Source organism: Rattus rattus, chromosome 9, assembly GCF_011064425.1.
Source record: "Rattus rattus isolate New Zealand chromosome 9, Rrattus_CSIRO_v1, whole genome shotgun sequence".
In the NCBI taxonomy this organism is placed as follows: domain Eukaryota; kingdom Metazoa; phylum Chordata; class Mammalia; order Rodentia; family Muridae; genus Rattus; species Rattus rattus.
This window is the reverse complement of record NC_046162.1, coordinates 65927094-65951184: the sequence shown is the minus strand read 5'-3', so window position 1 is coordinate 65951184 and position 24091 is coordinate 65927094. Positions and strand designations below refer to the sequence as shown.

Below are 24091 nucleotides of genomic sequence, written 5' to 3'. Positions count from 1 at the left end.
CACCTGGAGCGGACCTGAGTGTGGGGCTCCCAACCACCTCTTATCTGGCTCTTGGGGACTCTTACGCTCAGGATGGGACACCAGCCAGCTCAGCAAAGTGCCCTCGCTTGAGCTAACCGAAGCCATTCACACTACAAGTCTGGTAGATCCTGCTGAGGGCTCTTCTCTCCCTGGCTGCCTCCTGGGACACTGGTGCTCCCCCCTTGTGGTGTGGTGCGGTAAGGCATGTTATCCCCCCCTGGCCTCACCAGGAGCCTACATGGCAATCAGGCCACCTGCCTTTCAGGCCTGGGGGGGTCACCCAACCAGAGGACCCAGGCGGTGACAGGGGAGGACAACAGGACCGTACACACCTGCTGCTGGAACTGAGCCAGGGTGGGTTGTGTCTTGGGGATGGTGTCCTCAGTCTTGGTGTCCAGTTCCTCGGGGGTGGGTGCGTGCCCGAAGATGAGGAAGTTCTTCATAAACTCTTGAAGGTCATCCACCCAGAGGTAGGAGTACCTCTCGAAGGAGTCCTGGTACTCCTCGGCCACCTTCATGGCCCCGATGACCAGGCTGGACAATTCTTCCCGCATCTCTATGAGGTCTGTGATATCCTCCAGGTCCGACTGTAGGGGTGGGAGTGGGGACAAAGGTTGGGTCATTTGTCTTCAGGAGAGACAGACTTGCCCCTGGTCTGTTGGATCCCAAGGTGGCTTGGGTGACAGCTCATCCATTGTGCATCCTCGTGGACCTTGGCTGTGTACCATGTGCTCGGATTGACAACGGGGGACAGAGAGCGGGCTCAGAGCGGGCTCATGCCGACTGCTGGTGGTGGGAGGAGATGGGGGTGGACATTTGTACAATAACAAACCCAGAAAACTACCCTCTAGTTAAATCTCAGTAAATGGTGCCTGGTCGATTATGAGGCCTTTAAGATTCCTCGGTAGATTCTGTTAAGGTCTGCAGTTCAAACTCACTTCCGGGCCTAGCCCTGCTTCTGGCTGGTAACGCTACAGGAAGCGGTTTTCTGTATCCAGGCCATTTCTACACGTTTACTCTTTCTTGCATGTGTGTTTTGATCTCGATGCCTTCCGCCCTTCATTAGCTCTCGTTGTACACATTTAATCTTCTAATGAGAGTTAGGGGGGAGGGGAGCAACCACAGAACCGAGGCATTGGCTTGACGGAAGAGGTTGATGAGCACAGATCTGGGACGGGTCAGTCGGTCAGGGAGGGGCTGGCTCTGGCTGAGCCCTTGGCTATCCTGTTGAGCTCGTGGCTCTCTACGAGGGGCAGACTGTCTCAGGATGGTAAGGGTTTTTGTTTTTTTTTGTTTTGCTTTATTCGGGTTTTTAAAAAAGATTGTACTTTCTATTTATGTGTGGGTTCGGGTGTGGCTGTGTCTCTCTGTCCTGCCACAGAACCCAAACTCAGGACGGGCTCACAGGAAGACTGGGACTTCACTCAGAGCCCCTGTATGATTTTGAGCAGTGTGTCTTGGTTCTATGGTTGACGTGCCCCCTGCTCCTCATGCCAAGACTCAGGCGTCTCTGCACACCACATCCCTGGGGTACAGAGCAAATGGGAGGTCGGTCGGGAGTGGCTCTGCGTAGGTTTGCACCATTCTGTAAAGAATGAAATCCACCTCTAGGAGGAGACCTGCCCTCGTTAATGGCTAATCCAATGGTGGTGGTGGGTGGTGGTGGTGGTGGTGTGTGTGTGTGTGTGTGTGTGTGTGTGTGTGTGTGTGTGTGTGTGTGTGTGTGATGGTTAGGGACCTGGCTGGGAAGGTAGATCAGGTACCTTTCCCTCCTAGAATTCCTGCCCCTCTTGTGTAGTCTCCATGAGCTGAGCCACCATGAGACTGGGCTGGGTCTGCCCACCTATCAGGCTCAGAGAGGAGAAATTGTTTCTTTTGCTTCTTTTTCTCTCAGAGGGAGATTGGAGCTTAAGTATGCCTAAACCCCTTACCTTGGGGGTTCTTTTTCTAAAGAGCACCCCCCACACTAGCTGCAGTCTGGTGCTGCCCCCACACCCAGACACCTCATCTCAAGTTCCGTGGCTGGTTTTTCTCTCCTCCGTTCTCCCGGCAGCTGCACAGGTCCCCGGTTGCCTGGTTGCCTTCCCCGAGGTTTTTCTTTCTGACCCCAGTCAGTTGTCCTCCAGAGTCTGTCTGAGTCTGTTCTTTGCCGCTGAACTTCTGTTTTTGTTGTCCTTAAATTCCTTTATCAGTGAGACAATTAAGAACCCTGCCGGGGGTGGGGGTGGGGGAGGATGTGCTGGGGCTCCCCAAGGTTTCAGGCAACACTCTTTTCCTGCCTTTTCACATTGGCAGTGAAGAGGAACCACATCTTATACCCAAAGTAGGAGCAGTCTCAAGGTGGCCATGTGGGCTGCAGGCTGTGTATACCAGGTCTGCTCCTCTTAGGGCACTGAGAGGACAGGGAGGAAGGCCCGCAACTACTCTAGGCATAGAAGGTGAGATGACCAGGCACCTGTAGTTGGTTGGTCTGGACCCTTCTAAAGTGAGCTGTGGGAGGTGGAAGCACGGGGGGACGTGGTCCCGGCATGCTGGCCTGAAGCCTTCTGTCTGTTTCAAGCTAACACCGGCACTTCCGGTCTTGAGATGTGGTCGGTTCCAGGAGGTGACTGGTGTCAGAATTTTCTCTTTCACTTCCATGGCAGAGTCAGAGTGGGCTGAGCAGAGGGACTTGCTATCTGGCCTGGCTGGGATGGACCAGCCTGGGGCTTCCCGGGAGCTCTCCTGCAAGGCTGCCCAATTCCCTAGGTTCCTGTGGTTTTAGACAGGTGTCCTGGCTGACGCTGTTTCTTCTGCTCTGATGATGTCACATCCAGTGTCCCAAGGGTGCAGCTCTCAGATTCTCAGCTGCTAAGCTGGAGCCTTTGGGAAGTAGCCGCGGCCCAGCTGTCTGACCCTGAGCGCGAGCTACCGTGTCAGACGCAGGCTGTCCTGGCTGCAGCCTTTGGACAGATCTCAACAATGGTCCCTTCAAGTCTGCAATGTCCTGCTTGGGTGCCCTTGGGCTTGGGACACAGGACAGCTTTGTCCATATCCGTTATCAGCCTGTTTTTATGAGACTAGAGGGGGTGTGGGAGGCATCATGTACTTTGGGTCACTTGCTTGTCTAGTGTCTGTGTCATTGGTGGCAAACTCAGTTCTGAACTCTGGGACAGACTACTGTGTGTTCCAGGCATGCTGGCTGCGGCTCAGAAATCGTAGACCATTTTATCTGCCTGTTTGGTTTGGAACGCCATCCCACAACGGGGGTGGGTCTCCTGGCAGTGCTTCTCAGAAGCTTGACTTCCCGGGGGAGTGAGCGTTTTCCTCCTGCGTCCTCACTGCAGAGACATGCTCATACACACACAGAAGCATGCGTGTGCACACACAGACATGTGCACACACACACACACAACACCTCATTTCAGCTACTTGTTAGTACCGAGAACCCACCCCTCTGGACAGTGCCAGTGAGGTGGAAACCTAGAAAAGGAAACATCTCCATGCTGGGTAGCTATTCTCCAGGATGAAACATCCCTTCTCCAAGGAGACTGCCACGGGATTCAGAAAGTAGAGGAAACTCACAAGGGCCAGGAAACTCCTGACACGGGATCCACAAGGCTGGACCCCTGTTCATGTGAGCGGTAACTGCTGTCAAGAAGACACTCTGGGGCTGGAGAGATGGCTCAGTGGTTAAGAGCACCCGACTGCTCTTCCAGAGGTCCTGAGTTCAAATCCCAGCAACCACATGGTGGCTCACAGCCATCTGTAGTGAGATCAGATGCCCTCTTCTGGTGTGTCTGAAAACAGCGACAGTGTACTCATATGCATAAAATAAATAAAAATTCTTTAAAGAAGACACTCTGGTGGGCTGCCTGCAATTCCTGCAGGTTGTTCCAGGGATGCAGCTTTTGTGAGGTGTCACCCATACTTGGGAGGCTTTCCAGTGACACGGCTGCCTCCGAGCAACCCACGACCCTGACAGTAACCTTAGCAAACTCATTGGTTCACTAAGCTAGATTTGGGTGGGGTAGGCTCTCTAGGTTACTGCTTGTACTCTGAGGTGAACACATTTGATCATCTCCCCAGGAAAAGTCACAGTGTCCCCTTCATGCATCTGCCCTCACATGCATTCTCTCTAGTATGGCTGCCACTAGTAGGCACTCATACCCACAGAAAGGCTGGCTTCTGTCTAAGCCTCTGAGATCACATTAGAAACCGTGGCCCAGCCTCTCACAGGTTGGCTTCCTGGTCTGGCTTATCAGATGTGACTGGGGGACTGATGCTAACAGACAGCTCTAGTCTGGGATGAATACCAAAACTCTCTCCAGTTTGTATTTTACTGTACAAACAAATGCTCTAGTAGCATACCTGCTCTCCAAGTTCGGACTCTTGTGCCCAGAATCTGATCAGGCTTGGGAATCAACATGCCCAGGATCAGGCATGTGGGGAAGGTAGCAGACAGCATCTTTAAGAGTTATAATCTCTGTTGTCGGCTTTAGAGTCACCTCTGGGTGTGGCTATGAAAACGTCTAGTGGGGCTGTGGGGCTGAACTCTGGTGGAAAGACTCACCCCAAATGCAGGCAGTACCATTCCCAGACTGGGCATCAGGGAGAAAGCCCGTTGAGTCCCAGGATTCACTGTTCTCTGCTTCCTGACTGAAGACACACTGTGACTAGCCACCTCACGCTCCTATTACTAACTCATTCCCACTGGAGTCAACCATACTCTCAAGCTATGATCTGCAACAAAATAGTTTGCTTCTCTCTCTTTACAGTTGCTTTTCTTGGGCGCTCTGTCTCAGTAGTAAGAAAAAAAGAACTAATCTGGGACACTTGTCAAGACTGCCCCAGTACATGAGGAAGAAGGAGAGCCAGGCAAGCCCCAGAAAAGAGGACATTTGGAAGGGCAGATTGGGGAAGGGGGAGAGAGAGAGAGAGAGAGAGAGAGAGGGCCTTTGGGCCTGGGAACCCAAGAGAATAGCAACCACAGACTATCACCTTCTGAACTGTCATCATCACTCTCTGTAGAGCTAGGCCAACATTTGGCTGGCGCCCAAACAGGGAAATGCCAAAAGCCAGTAAGAGATCAAGACTGACCTTGTAGTTTATTCTGCCCTTGGCCAGGCGAGGGATGAGCCTGGCCACATTGTAGAGGTCATTGATCAAGCCCTCGATCAGTGACAGGAAGCTGTCCTCGTCACCCATCTCCAGAGTTGGATTGAAGGTCAGCCCATCTTCATCCAGCTCCATACGTATCTCAAACAGGGGAGCGATATTCTCCTGAAACGAGTTCCCAGGGGCTTAGTACCTTGGCTGATACTAAATGACACCCAGGTTGCCCACTCCAAGTTCTGACTAATGTGTAGCTATCTCCTGCTGGTGCAAACCAGCAGTTCAGACCACTTCAGCCAGATGCACAACCATGGGCTCAAGGCCAGCCAAGAGTTGGCTGGGGAAGAGCAGGGGTTGGAGCAGGTAGATCACCAAGCTCAATGCTGCCAATCACCATAGAGTCACTTCACATAAAACCAGGGCTATCGTTTCAGAGGGTGAGACAATGGCAGCCCTCACTACTTGCTTGGCAAGCCCTTATATGCCCACATATAAGGGCTTATAGCCACTCCATGTCTTAATGCCTCTGGTGAGGCTGCAAAGCTATAGTATAGCAACCCCATTTGTCAGGAGATGCTATCAAGGTTTACTCTGGGGGCTCTTCTCACTATACCAGTGCCTCTCTGGTTATGTGCTATGGCCTTCAATTGGCTAGACTGTCCTTTCTTTGACCACCTTGGACTCAACTCAGGCCCCCTCATAGCTGTGACTGACAGACTCTGAGCACCCCAAGTTCTCTATGATGAGGAGAGCTGTTTACTGATATTGTAAAGTCCTACGGGGTATATAGATGGTTAGTCATCACGAAGGATGGTCAGGCTTTCCTGAACACTAACCCAGAGGCTGCCTCCTGCCATGGGGCCACTGGGAACTCTCTGGCAGTGTTAAGGAAGGACCTTTGTGATGTTGATGACCACTCCACTTCTCTGCTGCTGTCACCTTTACTGTAGACATTTAGCAATAGTGTGGGGTCGCCTTGTGAGCCTATGGTTGGGACCAATGCCTGCCTGCACCAGCAGAATTTTAGGTCTGCAAATTTGTCATGGCTGTGGTTGATGCGAATTGCCCAATGAGCCCATGTGATGGGCAGACTTCTGGTCATGGGGGTGGACTCTAAATGGACTTGAGCCTGCAAGTTTGTACTTTTTTGCATTTTCTTTTTCCTCCAGGAAATGCTGCTTCAGAAGGGCCCCTCGTTGACCTTAGGCCGTGAGCTGCATAGACTTTGGTTGTCTGTAACTTACCCAGACTCAGGTATTCTGCTACAGCAGCCGGAAACATACTAAAGGCAATTACAGACCAGCAATGGAGATGTGTACCAGGTTCATACATGACCCATCTGCCTTCTATGGTTGCAGGAGGCCCTCCTGAGGCTACCACTCTGTCCTTCGCTGGCTGGGTGGGTCTTTGCCTTTTCTTACTGGCAGCATTTGGGAAATGTTGTGTTACAGCATGGAACTGAAATGTCCCCCAGTGTAGTAGTGTTTGGAGATGATGGGACCTGGAGAACTCTGACTTCTTTAGTGGACCTAAATCTGTTGATAGATTTGTAGTTTGAGGGGAAAGGGTTTCCTTATGAAGGAGAGCTTCTCCTTATTATCTAGCTGCCAAGGTGAGCCGCCTCGCTCTATTACCCGCTCCCTGCTATTCTCACCACAGCCTGGGAACAACAGACTGAAATCTTTATTCTTTGAAGTTGCTTTTGAAGTTCTCAGGTGTTTTGTCATAGCAAGGAATTCTGACTGGTAGACATTGTAACAAGGCACTAGTGGTGACTAGTATACAATGTAACAAGGCACTGGTGCAGACTAGTATACATTGTAACAAGGCACTGGTGCAGACTAGTATACAATGTAACAAGGCACTGGTGCAGACTAGTATACAATGTAACAAGGGCACTGGTGCAGACTAGTATACAATGTAACAAGGCACTGGTGCAGACTAGTATACAATGTAACAAGGCACTGGTGCAGACTAGTATACATTGTAACAAGGCACTGGTGCAGACTAGTATACAATGTAACAAGGCACTGGTGCAGACTAGTATACATTGTAACAAGGCACTGGTGCAGACTAGTATACAATGTAACAAGGCACTGGTGCAGACTAGTATACATTGTAACAAGGCACTGGTGTGTGGGACCCTGAAAGGCAGCCTGGTTGCTGGTTGAGCTAAGGCTAGAAACCCTGGTGACCCTGAAGGGATGGTAGGCAATTTGCCTGACTCCCAGGACACCAGGCCCCTATCACTAACCACAGCCCTCCATAGATTTGTGGCCATCAGTCACGTAAAGACAACACCCCAAGCCCCTCCACGGGTAGAGGATGTGACCACAGGTCATGTAGGCTCAAGACAGATCTCCATTATAAGGTACCTAAAGTCCTGGAGGCTTAGCCAATAATCCTTCTTTCTCAGACACTCCTCCCTACGAAAGATATTTAATCTCAGGCCTACCCTGAAAAGTGGGGTACGGTTTTACTCATCCACCTTCTCCCATGACAGTAAATGTCTTAAAACCATGGACTGCCTCTTTTCATCGGGATCCATTGTGGGGAGCCAAACAGAAGGCCTTCGCCTACAGAGTCCCCATCTAATCTCCCATAGAAGGCCTCCCTGTGCTCCCAGCAATGGTCACCACCAAGCCAAAGCAAGCTCACCACCATCAAGCCAAAGACTACCCAGGCAAGACCAGCCGGAGCTTCCTTCTTTCCCCCTCAGCCCCAGGCTAGTTCCAGCTCATGGACCCCCACTCCATTCTCAGGTCTTCCATGGCTTCCAGCTCCACCTGAATGCCCAAGGGCCTGAGATCCTGAGTGCCCTGGCCTCCTTGTAGGCCTGGAGGGACCTCTGAGCCAGCTCCAGCTGTGTTCTGCATCTTAGACTATGCTTCCCCACCCCTGGAGGGGTATCCTGCAGCTTCCATACAGCCCAATACCGGCCTGACAGTGTAGGGTAAGCATGATCAAACTTCCTGCATCCTGCCTCCCCAAGCGGCCATGCCCTGTGGTGGAGTAGACATGGGACCCACACAACCCTACTGGTGCTGACTGGTAGACATTGTAACAAGGCACTGGTGCTGACTGGTAGACATTGCAACAAGGTATAGGTAGGGAGAACATCCTCCCCTTGGAGAACATAACTCAGCGGAAGTCACCACCACACCTTGTATACAGAGAGGTGAAGCTTAGCTACTAACATTGTTGGGAAGAGTCCCCTCGGCCATTGCCACAAGAGGGGGTCACAGGTGCCTAGTATAACTTGGCAGCATGGCGGGAGCATTTTCTCAGATCTGCTTAGATACTCTACAGTGCATTGGGGCTATGGCAGATCTTGGGTGACTGGCTGTCCTGAGGGTCTGGGATTGGCTGCTCTCTGGCATAGCAGGACCTTTAGTTTTAAAACCAGGGCAAGCTGGCTACCACAAACAGACTTTAAGTCTGTTAATCCATAAAACAGCCCGTACTTTCATCAGGCAAACCTGAAGTGTAGATTCCAACACAGATCTTGCTTTTACACACACACACACACACACACACACACACATACACACACACACACACACACAGTAACTTACATCCATAGTCATGTTGTCCATTAAGTAATTTAGAGATTTGCGGATGAAGCGGTCAAACTCATCTAAGACCATGGCGTCAATATAGTTGACATAATCCTTCCAGGGCTGGCTGGTTGTATCTGCTTTGAACAGTTCTGCATTTTCCTGCACACAGAAGCACACCATTGGCTGTGACTTCATTGGCCCGCCACTTAGCTCTCTGTTCAACCTATCCCATGCTAGGCTGCATCACCCCTGCATTGGTCTTCTTGGTCTACAGACCCTCAAAGCAGATGCTTTAAGCCCCTTGAATATGTTGGGCTCCTTCCCATAGAAGGCTTCATGCACTGGACTTCCTGCCATTCCTGGAAGACGAGCCTTCTCATCTTTTAGCTCTCAACTCAGGTGTCACCTCCTCGTAAGGCTGTCCTTGAACACCCACTATTGGTCTTGGGTGGAGATTTCTATCCCTGCTCCCACCCACATTTTCTTTAGTAGCCTGCTGTTTATGCCATGATGGTACAAGTGACAGCCCTCAGTTATCTTGTTTTCGGTCTGTACCTTCCCTTGATGACCATGTTTGTGACAAAGAGCTTAGATTATCCTTTCTGCAATTGGACTCTGACACAGAACAGTACCTGGGACAGAAGTGGTAAAGGGCTCAATGCACTGAGGATGAACAGATGGACAGGGGTGTTGATGAATGGGTCAACAAATTGGTGAATGGATGAGTGGGTGGATGGATGGATGCATGGATTGATGGATGGATGGATAAGTGGATGGATGGATGGATAGATGGATCATGAGTGGATGTTGGGGATAAATAAAGAGGTAGATGAAGGTATGGATGGATGGAGAAGTATCTAAAGGTTGGGAGAAGGACAAATGGATGAATCTGTAAGACACCGAGTGCTCTAGGTGAACATGAAGATCAATGTAACTCAGCCTGTATTCTCAGGCAAAGGAGATAGGTGTCAGAATCCCAAGGTAACTTTAGTGTGGGGCAGAAAGAAATGGTTCAAATGGCTGTCACAGCAGTGGACAGACATGGTAACGAAGCTGGGCACTCAGGCAATACAGCATCACTAAAGCTGGCACAGGCAAGTCTGCTCTCCTTGACTCTGCCCACCCCCTCCCCGTCATCAGCTTTGCTCCCTGCACTAACTTCTATCAAAGACACCCCACTTTCTAGACACTTCTTTTTTTTTTTTTTGGAGCTGGGGACCGAACCCAGGGCCTTGCGCTTGCTAGGCAAGAGCTCTACCACTGAGCTAAATCCCCAACCCACTTTCTAGACACTTAAGCAGGTGCATATCCCATCTGTTCACAGACATGTGCTGGCTGTCATATGCCACATGCACACATGTGGGCTTCTCAGGTCTCATGTGTCCATGTCTACACTCACAAGTGGGGAACCCATGAAGGGTACATGTAAGCCCACAGCGGCCTGTCCCTGTTGGCTTAGGATGAAGATGTCACCAGTGCGTATGGACTTTAATGCAGTCATTGGTGGTGCTCTGGCCACCTTGGCATAGAGCACAGGCACGTAACAACAGGAATTGGGCTTTGAAGCGGTTCTTGGGTCAGTTTGTCTCGCATGAAATCTAACAGACTCTGTGGCCATCAGAACATTTCTCATTAGCCATCAAAATGTTTGGCTACTCCTCTTTTCCTCCATAAAAAGCAAGCAGCTTCCAAAAGACCCCCAGGGGTTTCCTTACCGTAACCATGGCTTGGATTCTCACACCAGCGTCCTTGACAGCAGCGTAGCGCTTGTTCAGGTTGGCCACCCTGCCGTCCAGGTCCAGCAGGGCTTCCTTCTTGTTGTCCTTCCGTTCAAACAGGGGGTTGGCCGACCACTCCTGGAGGGAAACCACAGAACCGGCCCTTTCAGAGATGGGGCACTTTGTTTGGCCCCTCCTCTGTGCTCTCTTGTGCGTGAGCCTCCCTGGGTCTTGCCAGGCTCTCCCCGTGAAACCTGTGAACTGTGAGCACCTGTGTATAACTCCTTGAGGGGAGTCCTCGGGACGTGAGTATGTCATTCATATGAAAACTGAATTCAAACCAGAAAACTGTGAAAAGTGGTGGCTTTGTTTTTCCTCTCAAGTTTTTTAATTTTTTGGGTTTTTTTTTCTATTTTTTAAAAAAAGATTTATCTTATTTATATGAGTACACTGTTGCTGTCTTCAGACACACCAGAAGAGGGCATCAGATCCCATTACAGATGGTTGTGAGCCACCATGTGGTTGCTGGGAATTGAACTCAGGACCTCTGGAAGAGCAGTCAGTGCTCTTAACCACTGAGCCATCTCTCCATCCCACATTTTGTTTCTTTCTTTTTTCTTTTTTTTTTTTTTGGTTCTTTTTTTCGGAGCTGGGGACCGAACCCAGGGCCTTGCGCTTCCTAGGCAAGCGCTCTACCACTGAACTAAATCCCCAACCCCCACATTTTGTTTCTTAATGTATAGGTATGTGTGTGCACCTACTTGTCTATATGTGCGCCACATGTGTGTAGTGCCCACAGAACAGAAGAGTGTGTTGGGTTCCCCCGGGACTGGAATAAGAAGGCACCCAGTGTGCGTGCTGGAGACAGAACCCAGATCCTCTGCTGATGTAGCATTTGCTCTTATTAGCCAAGCCATCTCTGTAGCCCCCTCTCCACCCCCGTGTAGCTCCCCCCCACTGTTGCTGTTTGGTTTTCTGAAGCAGGGCCTTCCAGGATACACCCGGGTAGGTGTCAACCTCAGGGTCCCCTACTTCAGCTTCCTGAGTATGGCAGGATTAATGCACTTAGCTCATAGCTACCTTCCCCCTCCATGTGTGGGCATCTGCACGATCACCTTAAGCATACAGCAAAGTTAGATGACTGAGTTTTTTTTTTTTAAAACAGTTTCTAGTCTGGGGAGGATAAGATGCTTGCTGTGCAAGCACAAGTCGCCCTCAACCCAGATCCCCGGCACCCACGTAAAAGCCCGGTGCTCTGGTGTTTGTCTCCAAGCCCAGCAAGGGGGTGGGGGCAGGAGAAGCTGCATCCTGGGACTCATTGGCTGGTCAGTCCAGTCAACTGGTGAGACTCAGGTTCAGGGGACCCTGTCTCACAAGGTAAGATGGAAAGCCACTGAGGAACACACCTGGTATTAACCTCTGTTCTCCACATGAGCACACATGGATATACACTTGCATGCACCACACACACACACACACACACACACACACACACACACACACACACACACAGTGCGTGCACCCACACATGAGTTCTTTTTGAACTCATAGTCACAAGTGTTTTGCAAATCAAGGCTACTGATACTGAAACCTAGGATTGGGGCTAGAGAAGTGTCCCTCGGCTCTCTGGAAATTTGAAGTCTGTCACCCTCAGAGGTGCCTCTTCTCTGGTCATCTGTGCTCTGTCTGCCCATCTCTTGTCCCAACTTAGTCCTTTCCTCAAGCCTGGCACAGTTGGGGCCCCGCCCAGTCTGCTGACTGCAACTGACTGGAGTGGAGCGGGTTCTGCTGAGTGACAAATGTCACTGCTCTGGGAGCACGGGGACATCACAGTTCAGAGCATTGGGTGGAGGGGTTCTCTGGCCATCATCACACCGGAGCACCTGCTGGCGGCCTCTGCGGGGTCCCTAGCGCATTGGCGCCTTGCCCTCGGCAACTCACTCACCTGCATGGCCTGCGTGATTCCTTCTATGTTTTGCTTGGTTTTCTGGATCCGGTTCTGCAGATTGTGCAGTATCTCCCGCATCTCCTGGATGTACTCCATCACATCTGCGATGTGAAGGTAAGAAATCTGACCCCAGGGACCCAGCAAGACACACACTTTTCTTAGGTGGCCTCAGTGCTCCACGTGGTGGGGGTGGCTCCTGCAAAGTGCTCTACTCTGAAGCACAAGTCGCCGTTGTGACTTCTCTGGAGTGAAGTGATGGTACTTGTTTATAACCTGCCACTCTGGTGGTATGTCTGAGATTAAGCCCCTTCCCAACTATAAATGAATAAGGAGGAGGCAGGGCACCTGCAGGAAGCTGCCAGGGCCTTGGGCAGCTGGAAAAGAGCTGTGCTCTGTGAGGGAGGGTGGGGGAAGGAATGTAGCCTCTGTCTGCAGGGACCCATGTGTCATAGATGGGGTGACATTTGGTCCCAACTTCCAGCGGAGACAGCGGAGCGTGGTGGGGCTGAAAGGGTGGCTAAAGGCACAGCAAAGGTCTCAGGGGGGAAAAAGTAGCAGTGTGTGACTCATCAAGACTCAGAGGACCCCCAGGGTGGGAGAAAATGAGGGCTAGTGCCTTGTTTGCTGGTGGGATGGAGAGGAGAAAGGAGACCTGCCATTTCCTGACCTTCCTCTCCCCCTGCATCTGCCTTGAGCAGCAGAGACCATATGTCTTCTCTACCGACTTGCTATGTGCACATGGTAGACATGAGGAGGGGCAGGCCTCTAGGGGCCCTGTCAGGAAATGGCTGGACCCTTGGCAGCTCCCTGGGGACCTTTGTCCAGGTCTGTGAGTGACATGGGCAAGGTTTATGGTCTGGGCAAGAAGTTGGATGACAGCAGTTCACTAAACTCTCTGAAGTCTGAAGGCAAAACTAGCTACACCAGCAGTGCTGCATAGGTTAAACCCTCAAAACAAAGGTGCTCTAGGTACTTTCGCCATTCCAGAACAATGTCGTCTCAGCGCTCATCAATTGGACATCAATTTCTTCCAGTTCTGACTTGATCAGTGGAAACTCCACCTCCATCACGGTAGTCTTTATCTGCAAGAGGAAAGCTATGCAGTTAAGGGTTTGGTTCCCAAATCTTGATTTTCAAATGGCTTAGAACTTAACAGAGTTGAGGACCATTTACAGACACCACTAAACTCAGCTATGATCAATATTGTTTATCTGGGAGTTGTTTCTGAATTGCTGGTTCCTGGTGCTGCAGACGTGGCTTGGTGTCTAAGAATGTGCATTCCTGGGGTTGGGGATTTAGCTCAGTGGTAGAGCGCTTGCCTAGCAAGCGCAAGGCCCTGGGTTCGGTCCCCAGCTCCAAAAAAAGAAAAAAAAAAAAAAGAATGTGCATTCCTCTTCTGGAAGGACCTGAGTCCAATTCCCATCACTCACATCAGGTGGCTCATTCCCAGGACTTCTGCTGCAGAGAATCTAATGCCCTTGGCCTTCAAGAATACCCACAAAAAATGTGGCAGACACGCATGATTGAAAATAAAATCCCCCACAAAAATAAACTGTATTCCAGGTGATTCTGATTTCTCAAATGACTCGTAACCCGAAGGATTGCAGCGTATGCTTGGTTCCTTGAGGAAAGGACGGCCACTGTGGAAACAGATGAGTAAGGAATCATCTGGCTGCAAAACCTCTGGTGGATCAGGAATCTGAAGTGCAGCGATGTCATGGGGGAGGAGCCATGTCTGGGGAGAAGTGTTTAAGTCAATTTACCATAGCATAGAGCCTGCAGCTTCTGCCTGACTCTGCCTTGTGTCACCCCCTGAAAGTAGCTGATCCTTGAGAAAGTGAACCCACAAAACCAGACGATCAGAAGCAACCAAGGGAGCCATGAGTCAGAGCTTGTCTATGACACGCAGGACAGTGAGGAGCCACTTCCTGTATGCTAGCACTATAGGTGTATATCTCACACCTCCCTGTGTGCACCATATCACAGGTGTGCATCTCACACCTCCCTATGTGCACTATAGGTGTGCATCACACCTGGCACTGGTTTTTTTTTTTTTTTTTTTTTTTGGTTCTTTTTTTTCGAGCTGAGGACTGAACCCAGGGCCTTGGCGCTTCCTAGGCAAGCGCTCTACCACTGAGCTAAATCCCCAGCCCCCTGGCACTGTTTTTGCTTTTGAGATGCCTAAGCCTAACTCGGCAGTCTTCCCGATTCAGCTTTCTAAAGGCTTGGATTGCAGCTGTGTGTCTCTGCTCTCCACTAAACTCTATAGACTGTGTTTCAGGCACAGCTCAGCCTCCGTTGGGTCTTTACTGGTTGGAGTGTGTGGGTGAGCGTGTGATACTTCTAGCCGGGCTCCCCTCTTTACTTTTGGCTTTTGCATCACCCATGAGGGAGGTCCCAAACTGAGGTTCCCCCAGGCTGTTGCGTCCTTCCTTCCCTGACATCTGCCTGCACCCCCCAAGCCTTCCCTTCAGCTGTATCTAGGGTGGCACTGACATGCTGAGTGTGGCCAGTGTGGGGGCGAGAGTATCCTTGGTGCCACATGGGCAGTCTGTCTGCCTTGCCACTTTTCTCAGGTGTTTTGCTCTTTCATGCTGTCTCCAGCAGGACTTAGCAAGGGGCAGAATCGGGTGGTCCCAGTGGGGCCCTCCCAATGTGGATGGGTCTCATCAGTGGAATAGAAGTTGAAATGGGAGGAATTTATTCCCTTTTCCCAGCTCACTGCCTGGGGCATCTGGTCTCCTCTCCTGGCATTGCTTTCGAATTTACTCTGCCAGATCCCTCCGGTTCTCAGGGTTTGGGCTGTCTAAATTACAGCACATTGCCTTCCTGGATCGTCAGCTTGCAAGAGGTGCACTGTGGGCCTTCCTTTCTCCATAACTGTGCAAGTCAATTCCTTGTAATTAGTGTTCTTGTAGGTCACCCTCTCTTCCTGACTTCCCCAGAGAGCCTTGACTGACACCTGAGCCATTAGCCAAGGACAACAGTGGCCTTTAGAAGTTGTAGAGGTGCAGTAAATGGATCCTATCCCACAGCATCCCTGCCCCTCAGCCAGCACCTTGACCTTTGCAGTGAACAGACTGTGCACTTCTGACCTCGAGAACTGGAAGGCATAGGTCTGTGGTGTCCTGGGCTGATTGGAGTATGGCGCTGGGTCATGGGTGGTGGTGGCGGTGAGCCTGTCAGCGCCTGGCCTGGCCCACTGTCTATGTCTGGGGGATGTTGGTACCTGGGATTGCTTGTTCCAGACATAAAATACCTGAGAGAACCAACTTGAGAGCTTTAGCTCAAGACTTCCAAAGTCTCATTCTGACATTGGTGTGTGTGGGTGTGTGTGTGTGGGGGTGTGTGTGTATGTTTGGGGCCTGTGGTGAGGCAGATGTTGTGTGGGTAGGAATGTGAAGCAGAGGTCACTTTGTGGTGATCAGAGAACCAAAGAGGGAGGGGGTGGGGCCCAGTACTGTCTTCTGTGTCACCGGTATCCTAACTCCCTTCCATAAGGTTCACCTCCTGATGGTGTCACACCATCTAATGGCACCCTAGACAGCCAAACTCTTACACCGCCTTTCCCCGCCTATGGGTCGAAACTGAGAGTGGGGCAGGCACATGAGTTGCCCGCAATGCCCCATGCCTACGGTTGACTTAGAGGCTGTTTCTGCTGCCAGGGGCAGATTGTCCTCGGGGCTGCTCAATGCCTGGGACTCTTATCAGTATGTGATGGCCGTGTCGGGCCCCCAGGTCAGAGGGGCCGAGAGAGTCGAGGGATTCTTGGGGTGAGGGTGGTTGTCTCTTCCCCAGCACCAGCTGGGCGACTTGCCCTTCCCATCTGGATTCCAGAAGGTACCCCTCCCCGACTTTCACAGAGTAATGGAAGTGATGTGAAGTGATGTCAGTATTATACCACAGCTTGGGGGAAACCTCCCAAGCCTTTACACAGAATCGTGCAGCGCTATCCAGAGCCTTGCAAACATGGTGCTTCCAGTGGCGGCGCTTTGAGCCATTACCAGCTCCCAGCCTCCAAAGCATGGGTGGTCAAGGGCAGCTTGAGGCACGTTTGGAGACGCAAGTGTCCCTGCCCAAGCCAGTACCAGCTCACCTCGTTGTACCAGCCAACGATGAGCTCTAGGTTGCCCACGAACTTCCGGAAGATTTCATTCTCCGAGAAGAGCTTCTCCGCACTGCTTGGAATCTCTTTCTGCTGCTGGAAGTTCAAATACTTCACTTCTCTCAGGACTGCCACCAACTAAAGGGCCAGGAAAGAGCAGGGAACCCATCAGGAGGTGACTTCAACCATGGGCCCCCCGCTGCTCCTGGCTTCTCACAGCCAAGGAGCTTCAGGGCAGGTGGGTGGGACACAGGCTTCTGGTGGCTTCACCCTATGAGAGGGAGCTGAGCCAGGGAAAGTGTGACATCATCATCATGGGCCAATGAGGTCATCTTTTTCTTATCTCTGCCCTGGGCCCTTGAGAGGTTTTCTTAGGACCCCCCCCCCCTTGTTCTTCCTTCTCTCTTCCTGGCAGCCTCCCATTGGCTTCACCCTACAAGATGGATCCGAGCCAGGGAAAGCATGACATCATCATCATGGGCCGATGAAGTCATCCTTCTCTTATCTCTGCCCCAGACCCTTGAGAGGTTTCCTTAGGACCTTCCCCTCTCTCCTCCTCTTCACCCTTCCTTCACACTTTGTCCGACCCAGGGGATTGACGTGGCAGCCACCACTGCTGTCCCCAAAGCTATTCTCATCAAGGCCTCGGTGCACACCTACAGGGGTTGGCCCTGTTCCTCCAGCCCCCTGGTGACTCCCTCATCTTCCCTCCTCATTCTTTTGCCTGGGGCACCTGACATCACCTCTTTGCCTGTACCAGATGGTTGTCATCTCTCTCTATCCTCTCTACCCTCTGCCCTTTAACCAGGAGGGCAGGACAGAGACTGGACTGGCCTCAGCAGGGTGTGCCAGGCACACACACAGCAATGACCAGCCTGTATGTTCCCAAGGGAGGAATGGATTCTGAGAAAAGGAAAGGTTTTAAGAAGCCATCCTGAGGACCCTTCCCTGCCTTCCTGGCATCACTGTCCCCGTCCAGATGGGACAGGATCACTCAAGGCAGAGCACTCACTTGGCATCCATCGTACGTATACATCCAAACTATCTGGGTTTATCCCTGGAATGTTCTAATCTGGCTACCTGGCCCTTCCCTCTGGGCCATGCAGAGACTTTAATCTACAACTTATGTTTTCTCTTGGGATCATGGGAAATGCAGTCAGATTTCCAAGAAAGGCAGCAGAAACCTACAACCCCAGCGACTCAGAAATCTGAGGCAGTGGGGAGTCACGAGAGGATGAACTGAAAGCCAAGGACTCCGTGTCTCAAAATAAAGTAAAAGGTCTGGGTATGTAGCTCAGTGGTAGAGTGTGTGCCTAGTATGTGTGAGGACCTGGGTTTGGTCAGATCGAATCAATAAAAATAAAGACTGTCTTAAAGTCCATCCCTTTCCCCGTCGGGATCATAGACCAAAGGGCCTCTTGGGCAGCTGACAAGGACTCCAGCTATACTCCAGCCTTGAAGATGTTTCAAGCATGCTACCATCTCACCTATACCGTAACCACTTAAAAATACTCAACAAACCTGTAGGTGCCTATAACACGCATGTATACACACACACACACTTGTACACACATATGTGCACATACATGCACACACATGCACAAATACACACACATGCGAGGACAAACACACTCGAATACACACATGCACATGTGTGCACAAACACATGTGCACACACATGCACTCATACATGTGAGCACACATACACACACATGCTTAGTATGCACACACACACGCACATACACACGCACACACATGTACACAGAGCAACCTCCGTAAATGCTCAGTGTTGGTGGTAGAGTCATAGAGTCAGCCCGCACCGTGGTGAGCCAGGGCTTTCCCCCTCCATCTAAGCCCACACCCCCCCCGTCCCCACCCCCATCCCAACCCGGGACACACCGCTTTGCTAAAGTTGACTTGGATGAGGCTGGAGAAGGGGTCACGCTGGATGAGTGGCTGCCCCAGGTTGAAGTGGCAGTCCTGGTCCACGCCCTCCACCCACTGCTGGTATTTCTTCTCCCGGTAGCCTTTCAGCAACCCTATCATCTCGTCGTACTTGTCGTAGACCAGCTTAGCCTCCACACTGGACATGACCCTGGGTCAGAGTGTTGGGGGGGGGAGCAATGGGGTGTCAGGCTTCACCCTGACATCACCTTCTAGGTCTTTTTTAATGCTACCACCGGCTGCTGCCAGCCCTCAGGATGCTCAACTACCTTTCCTTCCAGGATGACAGAGCGAGTATGCTATCATGTGACAGCTGGGCCACATGTGGAAAATATGGTATCTGAGTTCTTAGCCTGCCAGTACAGCCTGTGAGCTGAGGCAAAGGCCCCAGGAAGACACACTGCATTGACCCCAACTAACCATAGCCCTGTTTGGAACTCACAGCTTCCTTTCCAACTTGGGGCCGTCTGACTAGAATACAGTAAAGCCAGCATGACCGCTGGCTCCCACAGACTGCCTACTTTCCCAGCAGCATCCTTTATCTGTGCACACCCGCGGTGTCCCTGAGTTTGCTGCGGAGTGCCCTCCCCCTCCACAGAGGAAACCCTGCCCAGTGACTCCTTTACTCTAGCGAGCATGGTGGATAGCCTCTTTGCTCCCAATCAGACGGACTTGGACTATTTCCATGAGGCTAGGAGAAGGGAGACACATGCGGAACCAGCTCCTTCCCTGCAGCCAAGGATGCATGGGCTACCTGGGCCCTTCCCAGCCTGGCCTGGGACTCACGGGTGGTCGATGTGCTTCAAGTACTTCATGGACACCTCCAGTCTCTCCTGCAGCTCCAGGCTCCACTTGAGCTGCCCGGCCACAGGGGGCATGTTTTTGTGGATGGGCGGTATCTGGCCTTCTTCGGAGGCTGCCATCTGGGCATCGTACATGAGCTTGGCGGTGTCCAGCTCAGTGTTGAACATCTCCAGCATGACCGAGTACCTGGGTACCACCTCCACAAGAATCAGGGGTCGTTCCAGGAGGCCCCCGCACATGTACAGGAGCTGTGGGAACACGGAGAGGAGACGTGCTGTAGCCAGGGTCCCTGCGGCTTCGAGCCCTATCCCCGGCACTGGCCCCAGCGTGGGGTGATTTGGGGGTAATGAGTGTGGACAAACTTCAGGACTGAGGAGACTTGAGTCTTGTTGAAACGGAAACTCTGCTGGAGTCTTTCTCTGTGTGGCTTGTGTGATCTCATGCTGCCTTATGTGCAGGCACCAACTCAAAAACGGGCAGAGAGAGCTAAGTCCAGAGCTAAGTCAGAATTTATTCCAGACCATAGAAAAGAGGGGCTGTGAGCAGTTCCTGACTCAGCTGTGGGCAAATGGCCCCAGGCTACATCCAGGTCTGGGGGGCCTCTGACAACCAGAGGGGAATGGCTGTGCTCATAATGCCCTCAGGGTGTGAAGGTGGCTAACTGGGCAAGGTACTTGGCAAGCATGCATGCGAGTGTGTGCACCGTGCACGCACATGCACACACACACACACACACACACGCACACACACATATGTGCATGCTCGTTCCTATATCTATACACACACACACACACACACACACACACACACACACACACACAAAAGAAATGAGGGGCTGTTCACAGAAAGGAGCTGGCATGAGGTGGCCTAATGTCTGAATCTGTCAGGCGTCTGGAGTTCACAGGAAACACCTAGAGCTCCCTCGCTCTCCTAACATCATCCTCTCTAAGGTGTTCACAGGCCTAGGCGGGTCTTAGGCTGGCCTAGGGCTTTGCTTTGGAAAACATGACCTTTACTATAGATGACCGTTCACGATCACAACATGGGGCTGGAGAGATGGCTTAGCAGTTAAGAGCATTGACTGCTCTTCCAGAGGTCCTGAGTTCAAATCCCAGCAACCACATGATGGCTCACAACCATCTATAATGGGATCTGATGCCCTCTGGTGTGTCTGAGGACAGCGACAATGTACTTATATATAATAAATATATAAATTTTTTTTTTAAAAAAGACCACAACATGACCTTGAGGAAGGGAAGGGAAATTTCAGTCTGCCTGAAAGCAGAGAGGAGTGGTATGTTTCTGCAGGGGACGCACACAGAGGGGCGGCAGGCACCAACCCTGCTTCCTTTAAGAGACTGACATGTGACAGTTGGGAAGTAGGTTTAGGACCCTCTCTTATCCCTTATCTCTGCTCTTCTCCAGTTTCTCTCCCTTTCTTTTCTTACAGACTTTTTTTTTTTTTTTTTTTTTTTTGGTTTTTGGATCTAGGGAAGGAAACTCTAACTTTTATCTTCTGCAAGGAGGAGGTCACATGAGCAATACTCTGAAACTTTTCAGGTACCGTGTGACGTGTTGATGACAGGGAGACCTAGCATCTGGATAGTTTCGCTTGTCACAGAGGGATGGCTGGAGGACACTCCCAAGGGTCAGCCCGCCCTAAGCTTCTCTAACTTAGCAGATCCTGTCATAAGGTGAGGATTTGGAAAGTGACTAAGGGAGACTTTTGGAAAGCCGTGAGGGAGAAGACCTGGGATAGGCTCATGTTATCACTCTGGGCTCCACTGCTCAATGGCCCACTTGCCTCTCACGGGAAAAGAGCCCAAGATACGTGGGCACTCCTCATGAAGGTGGGCGGCTCAGCTCCCTCCAGTGCATCCCTTGAGCGCTCCTGAGTGGAGCCCGAGAGCCTGGACGTGTGTGTGGTCTCTTCACGCCTTGGTCAGTCTCTGAGTCTCCCCTGAGGTGCATGTGACCATTAACCCTGGTTATCAACCTGACAGTGAACCCCTGCTGAGGTGTGTGTGTGAGGGAATGTTGTGGATAGAGACGCCTGAAGAGTTAGCGAGGCTCACAGCTAGATGTTTCATCCGGACCCTTCCAGGGACCTGTGCTGTATTTAGTCATGTCTGGCCACTGGCCACACCTGTTCCCTGACTGTGGCTGCCACTTGCCTGGGCTGACTTGGGAGCGGAACCTGTGGCAGTGGGGAATGGGGAAGATAGAGTATCTCCCCTTGCCCTGCAACACCAGACGAAGCTCCCTTCCTGCTTTAACAAAACTCTTAAATGGTGGTTGAGGAGACTGGACATTAATTTGCATATGATTTGCATACACTGCGACTTCACCTCAAGTCCCAAGCTAAGCAATCCCAGATGTCATCCATCACTGCAGCTGCATCCAGAGGGCTCCCAATGTCCCTACATTTCCACTATAGAAACAGAGGTTGCACCCCGGCTCTGCTGGAGAGAGAGCTTGGGGATCCGGTGCCTGGAACCTTCCTGAGTCTCTAGTGGAGGTCAGGAAACCCAGCTCTGACAATGGAAGTGTGTCCATTTCCCTGGGATGCCCTCTGACTGCCTTCACTAGGGGTTGTTCCCTACTGACCTGATATATGGTCAGGGAGCTGGCTCTGCAGTGATGGACGGTGCCCGCCTACCTTTGCGGACGACTCAATGCAATTGCAGTCGTCAAAGGCTTGGCAGAAAATGGTGGCCAGCCTCCTGTCCAGGTCTTGGATCTTAGTCTCAAAGTCATTGTAGTCATCGTCAAAGCTCTGACGGGAGACGAGGTAGAGAAGGTAGCTGCAGTAAACCATCACCAGGCTGGGAGGCCTCGGGGGTTAAGCCAAGTGGAGACGGGGCTGGCTGCACAGCTCAGCGGTGGATTGTGGATCTGGGGTTGGGATCCCTGACACTGCCATCTCCCCGTCCCTGAACCTAGATCCTGTCCACGCATCAGCATGGGGACTGGAGCTTATACACTTTCAGTGACAACCTATTAAAGTTCTTAAGTCCCAGGGGACGACCGGCCACTCACCCCGCGCCCACCGTCACCCCACTCCCTGGGCCGGTGTTGGTCCCTGCCCAGACTTACTGAGTCTCCGGGGTCCAGAGGGTCATATTTGCACTCAGCAAAGACCTTCACCAGTTCGAAGACCTCGTCGTAGATCTGGGTCACCAGGTTCCCCAGGATGTTGCCCCGCACGCCTCCCAGCTCAATCTTCTCCAGCTTCAGGAACTCAATGGCCGTTTTGTAAAGGTCCTAGCACGGGGAGGGGAGGGGCAAGAATCATCAGCTTAGCCCATTCATGTCCAGGGATGAAGTCAAGGGTCTGGGGAGAGCCCTCGAGCGGCACACTCGGGGATGCCACTGCGGGGTGCACATGAGGCATGTGAGGGCCACGCGTGGGTGTGTTCTTCGGTGCCTGTGTGCTACACAGCCACCTCTAGAACAAGGAGCAAAAGGATGAGGGGAGGGGCGGCTCCTTAAGGAATCACATCCACAGTGGGAGCTTGGAGGGTGGAGGGTGAAGGAGGCAGAGAGAACGAAGCCAGGCCCCACGCTGGCCAAAGAGCCCCTCTAGATGCTCTGACCTCCACCCCCTCAGGTTTGGAAGGTGCTAGGGAGGTCCCAGGGTCTCTCATGTTCTGGCTGAGACTCAGGTCCTCTGTCCCTTGGAGAGCAGTCCACACTGAGAGAATCCGGTTCCATGGTGGACACTGGCACCTGGTTTTGGGGAACATCCACGAGGAACTCTACTGCCTAGCTCTGCCCGTCTATTGGTCCATGGTAATCTTTGGCTCGGATAAAGCCAAGACTCAAAGCTTTTAAGATGTTACCACACCTGGGTCCTCAAAGTCACCATCCCACACCAGAACTGGGGCTCAGCCCCAGCCCCATCTGAGTGGGAAGGTGCTCTGTGTGGTGTTCCTTCCCTGACACACGCACACTTCCAAGTTATGGTCTTGACTCTCATCCCCTCAACTGATACTGGCATGTGTGATATCCCTGTTCCCCCAACAGGGTCCCCAACCGTGAGGACAATGAGCATGATGTATGACTTCTTCCTCCCTCCTCCTGTCACCCTCTCGAGTCAGGGTCTCGGCTCAAGCTGGCCTCAAGCTCACTAAATGGTTGATGTTCTATCTGTTGACCACTGTGTGTTCATCGATGAGTCCACCTTGAACTCCTTGTCCCCCTGCCTCTGCTTCCCACATGCTGGGGAGTGTGCCACTCTGCTCAGTGTTGCTGGAGAGGTGAGACTCGGGGCTCTGCACCTGCGAGAGGTAAGCACCCCATCGGCTGAGTCTCAGCCCCTGCTTGTCCTCGTTTTAATGTGTTGAGGGCCTCCCATGTGAAGTTAAGAACCAGTCACCTCGTGCAAAAGATTCTAAGCCAAAAAAGGAAGGTGGGGGTTGGGCGAGGAGAGGGCTCGGCTGCTGGATGTGCCTGACGCACAAACCTGAGGACTTGAGTTCAAACCCCCAGCAGCTACATACAAATCTGGGCATGTGTGTAAGGGCACACGAGAGATGATGGCTCGGGGGTTAGGAATGCTTATTGGCCTTTACAATGGACCTGGGTTTGGTTTCCAGCACCCACATAGCAGCTCAGAGCCATCATTAATGCCTGTTCTGGGGGATCGGATGTCCTCTTATGGCTTCGTGAGCACCTGGAGGAGCACCTTCCTCCAAGTTGGGAGAGACCCTGCCTCAAGTGGATAAGGCAGATCATGACAGATAGAGCAGGTCATCGATGTCTTCTTCTGGTCTGTACCCTGGCACAGGAGTGCTCACACACATGTGCTCACCATGCACACATGAACAATACCCAAGGACCGCTTGTCTTACCCAGCTGGAGCCCTCCCTCCACCATCTTGATGTATTCTTGGATT

General features: G+C 51.8%; 1 protein-coding gene across 2 annotated transcripts in view; it reads right to left on the bottom strand.

Moving 5' to 3' along the window:
- Dnah17 (dynein axonemal heavy chain 17) overlaps positions 1-24091 on the bottom strand; it is a 115342-nt gene that overhangs the window by 84934 nt on the left and 6317 nt on the right. For both annotated transcript variants that reach the window (XM_032912054.1, XM_032912053.1), the window contains exons 9-19: positions 22291-22458; positions 21854-21970; positions 19177-19442; positions 18346-18541; positions 16438-16584; positions 13315-13423; positions 12339-12442; positions 10391-10531; positions 8691-8834; positions 5101-5283; positions 354-608 (exon numbers count right to left, since the gene is read on the bottom strand). In XM_032912054.1, coding sequence (XP_032767945.1) covers positions 354-608; positions 5101-5283; positions 8691-8834; positions 10391-10531; positions 12339-12442; positions 13315-13423; positions 16438-16584; positions 18346-18541; positions 19177-19442; positions 21854-21970; positions 22291-22458 — 1830 coding nt within the window. The remainder of the gene's footprint in view (positions 1-353; positions 609-5100; positions 5284-8690; positions 8835-10390; positions 10532-12338; positions 12443-13314; positions 13424-16437; positions 16585-18345; positions 18542-19176; positions 19443-21853; positions 21971-22290; positions 22459-24091) is intronic.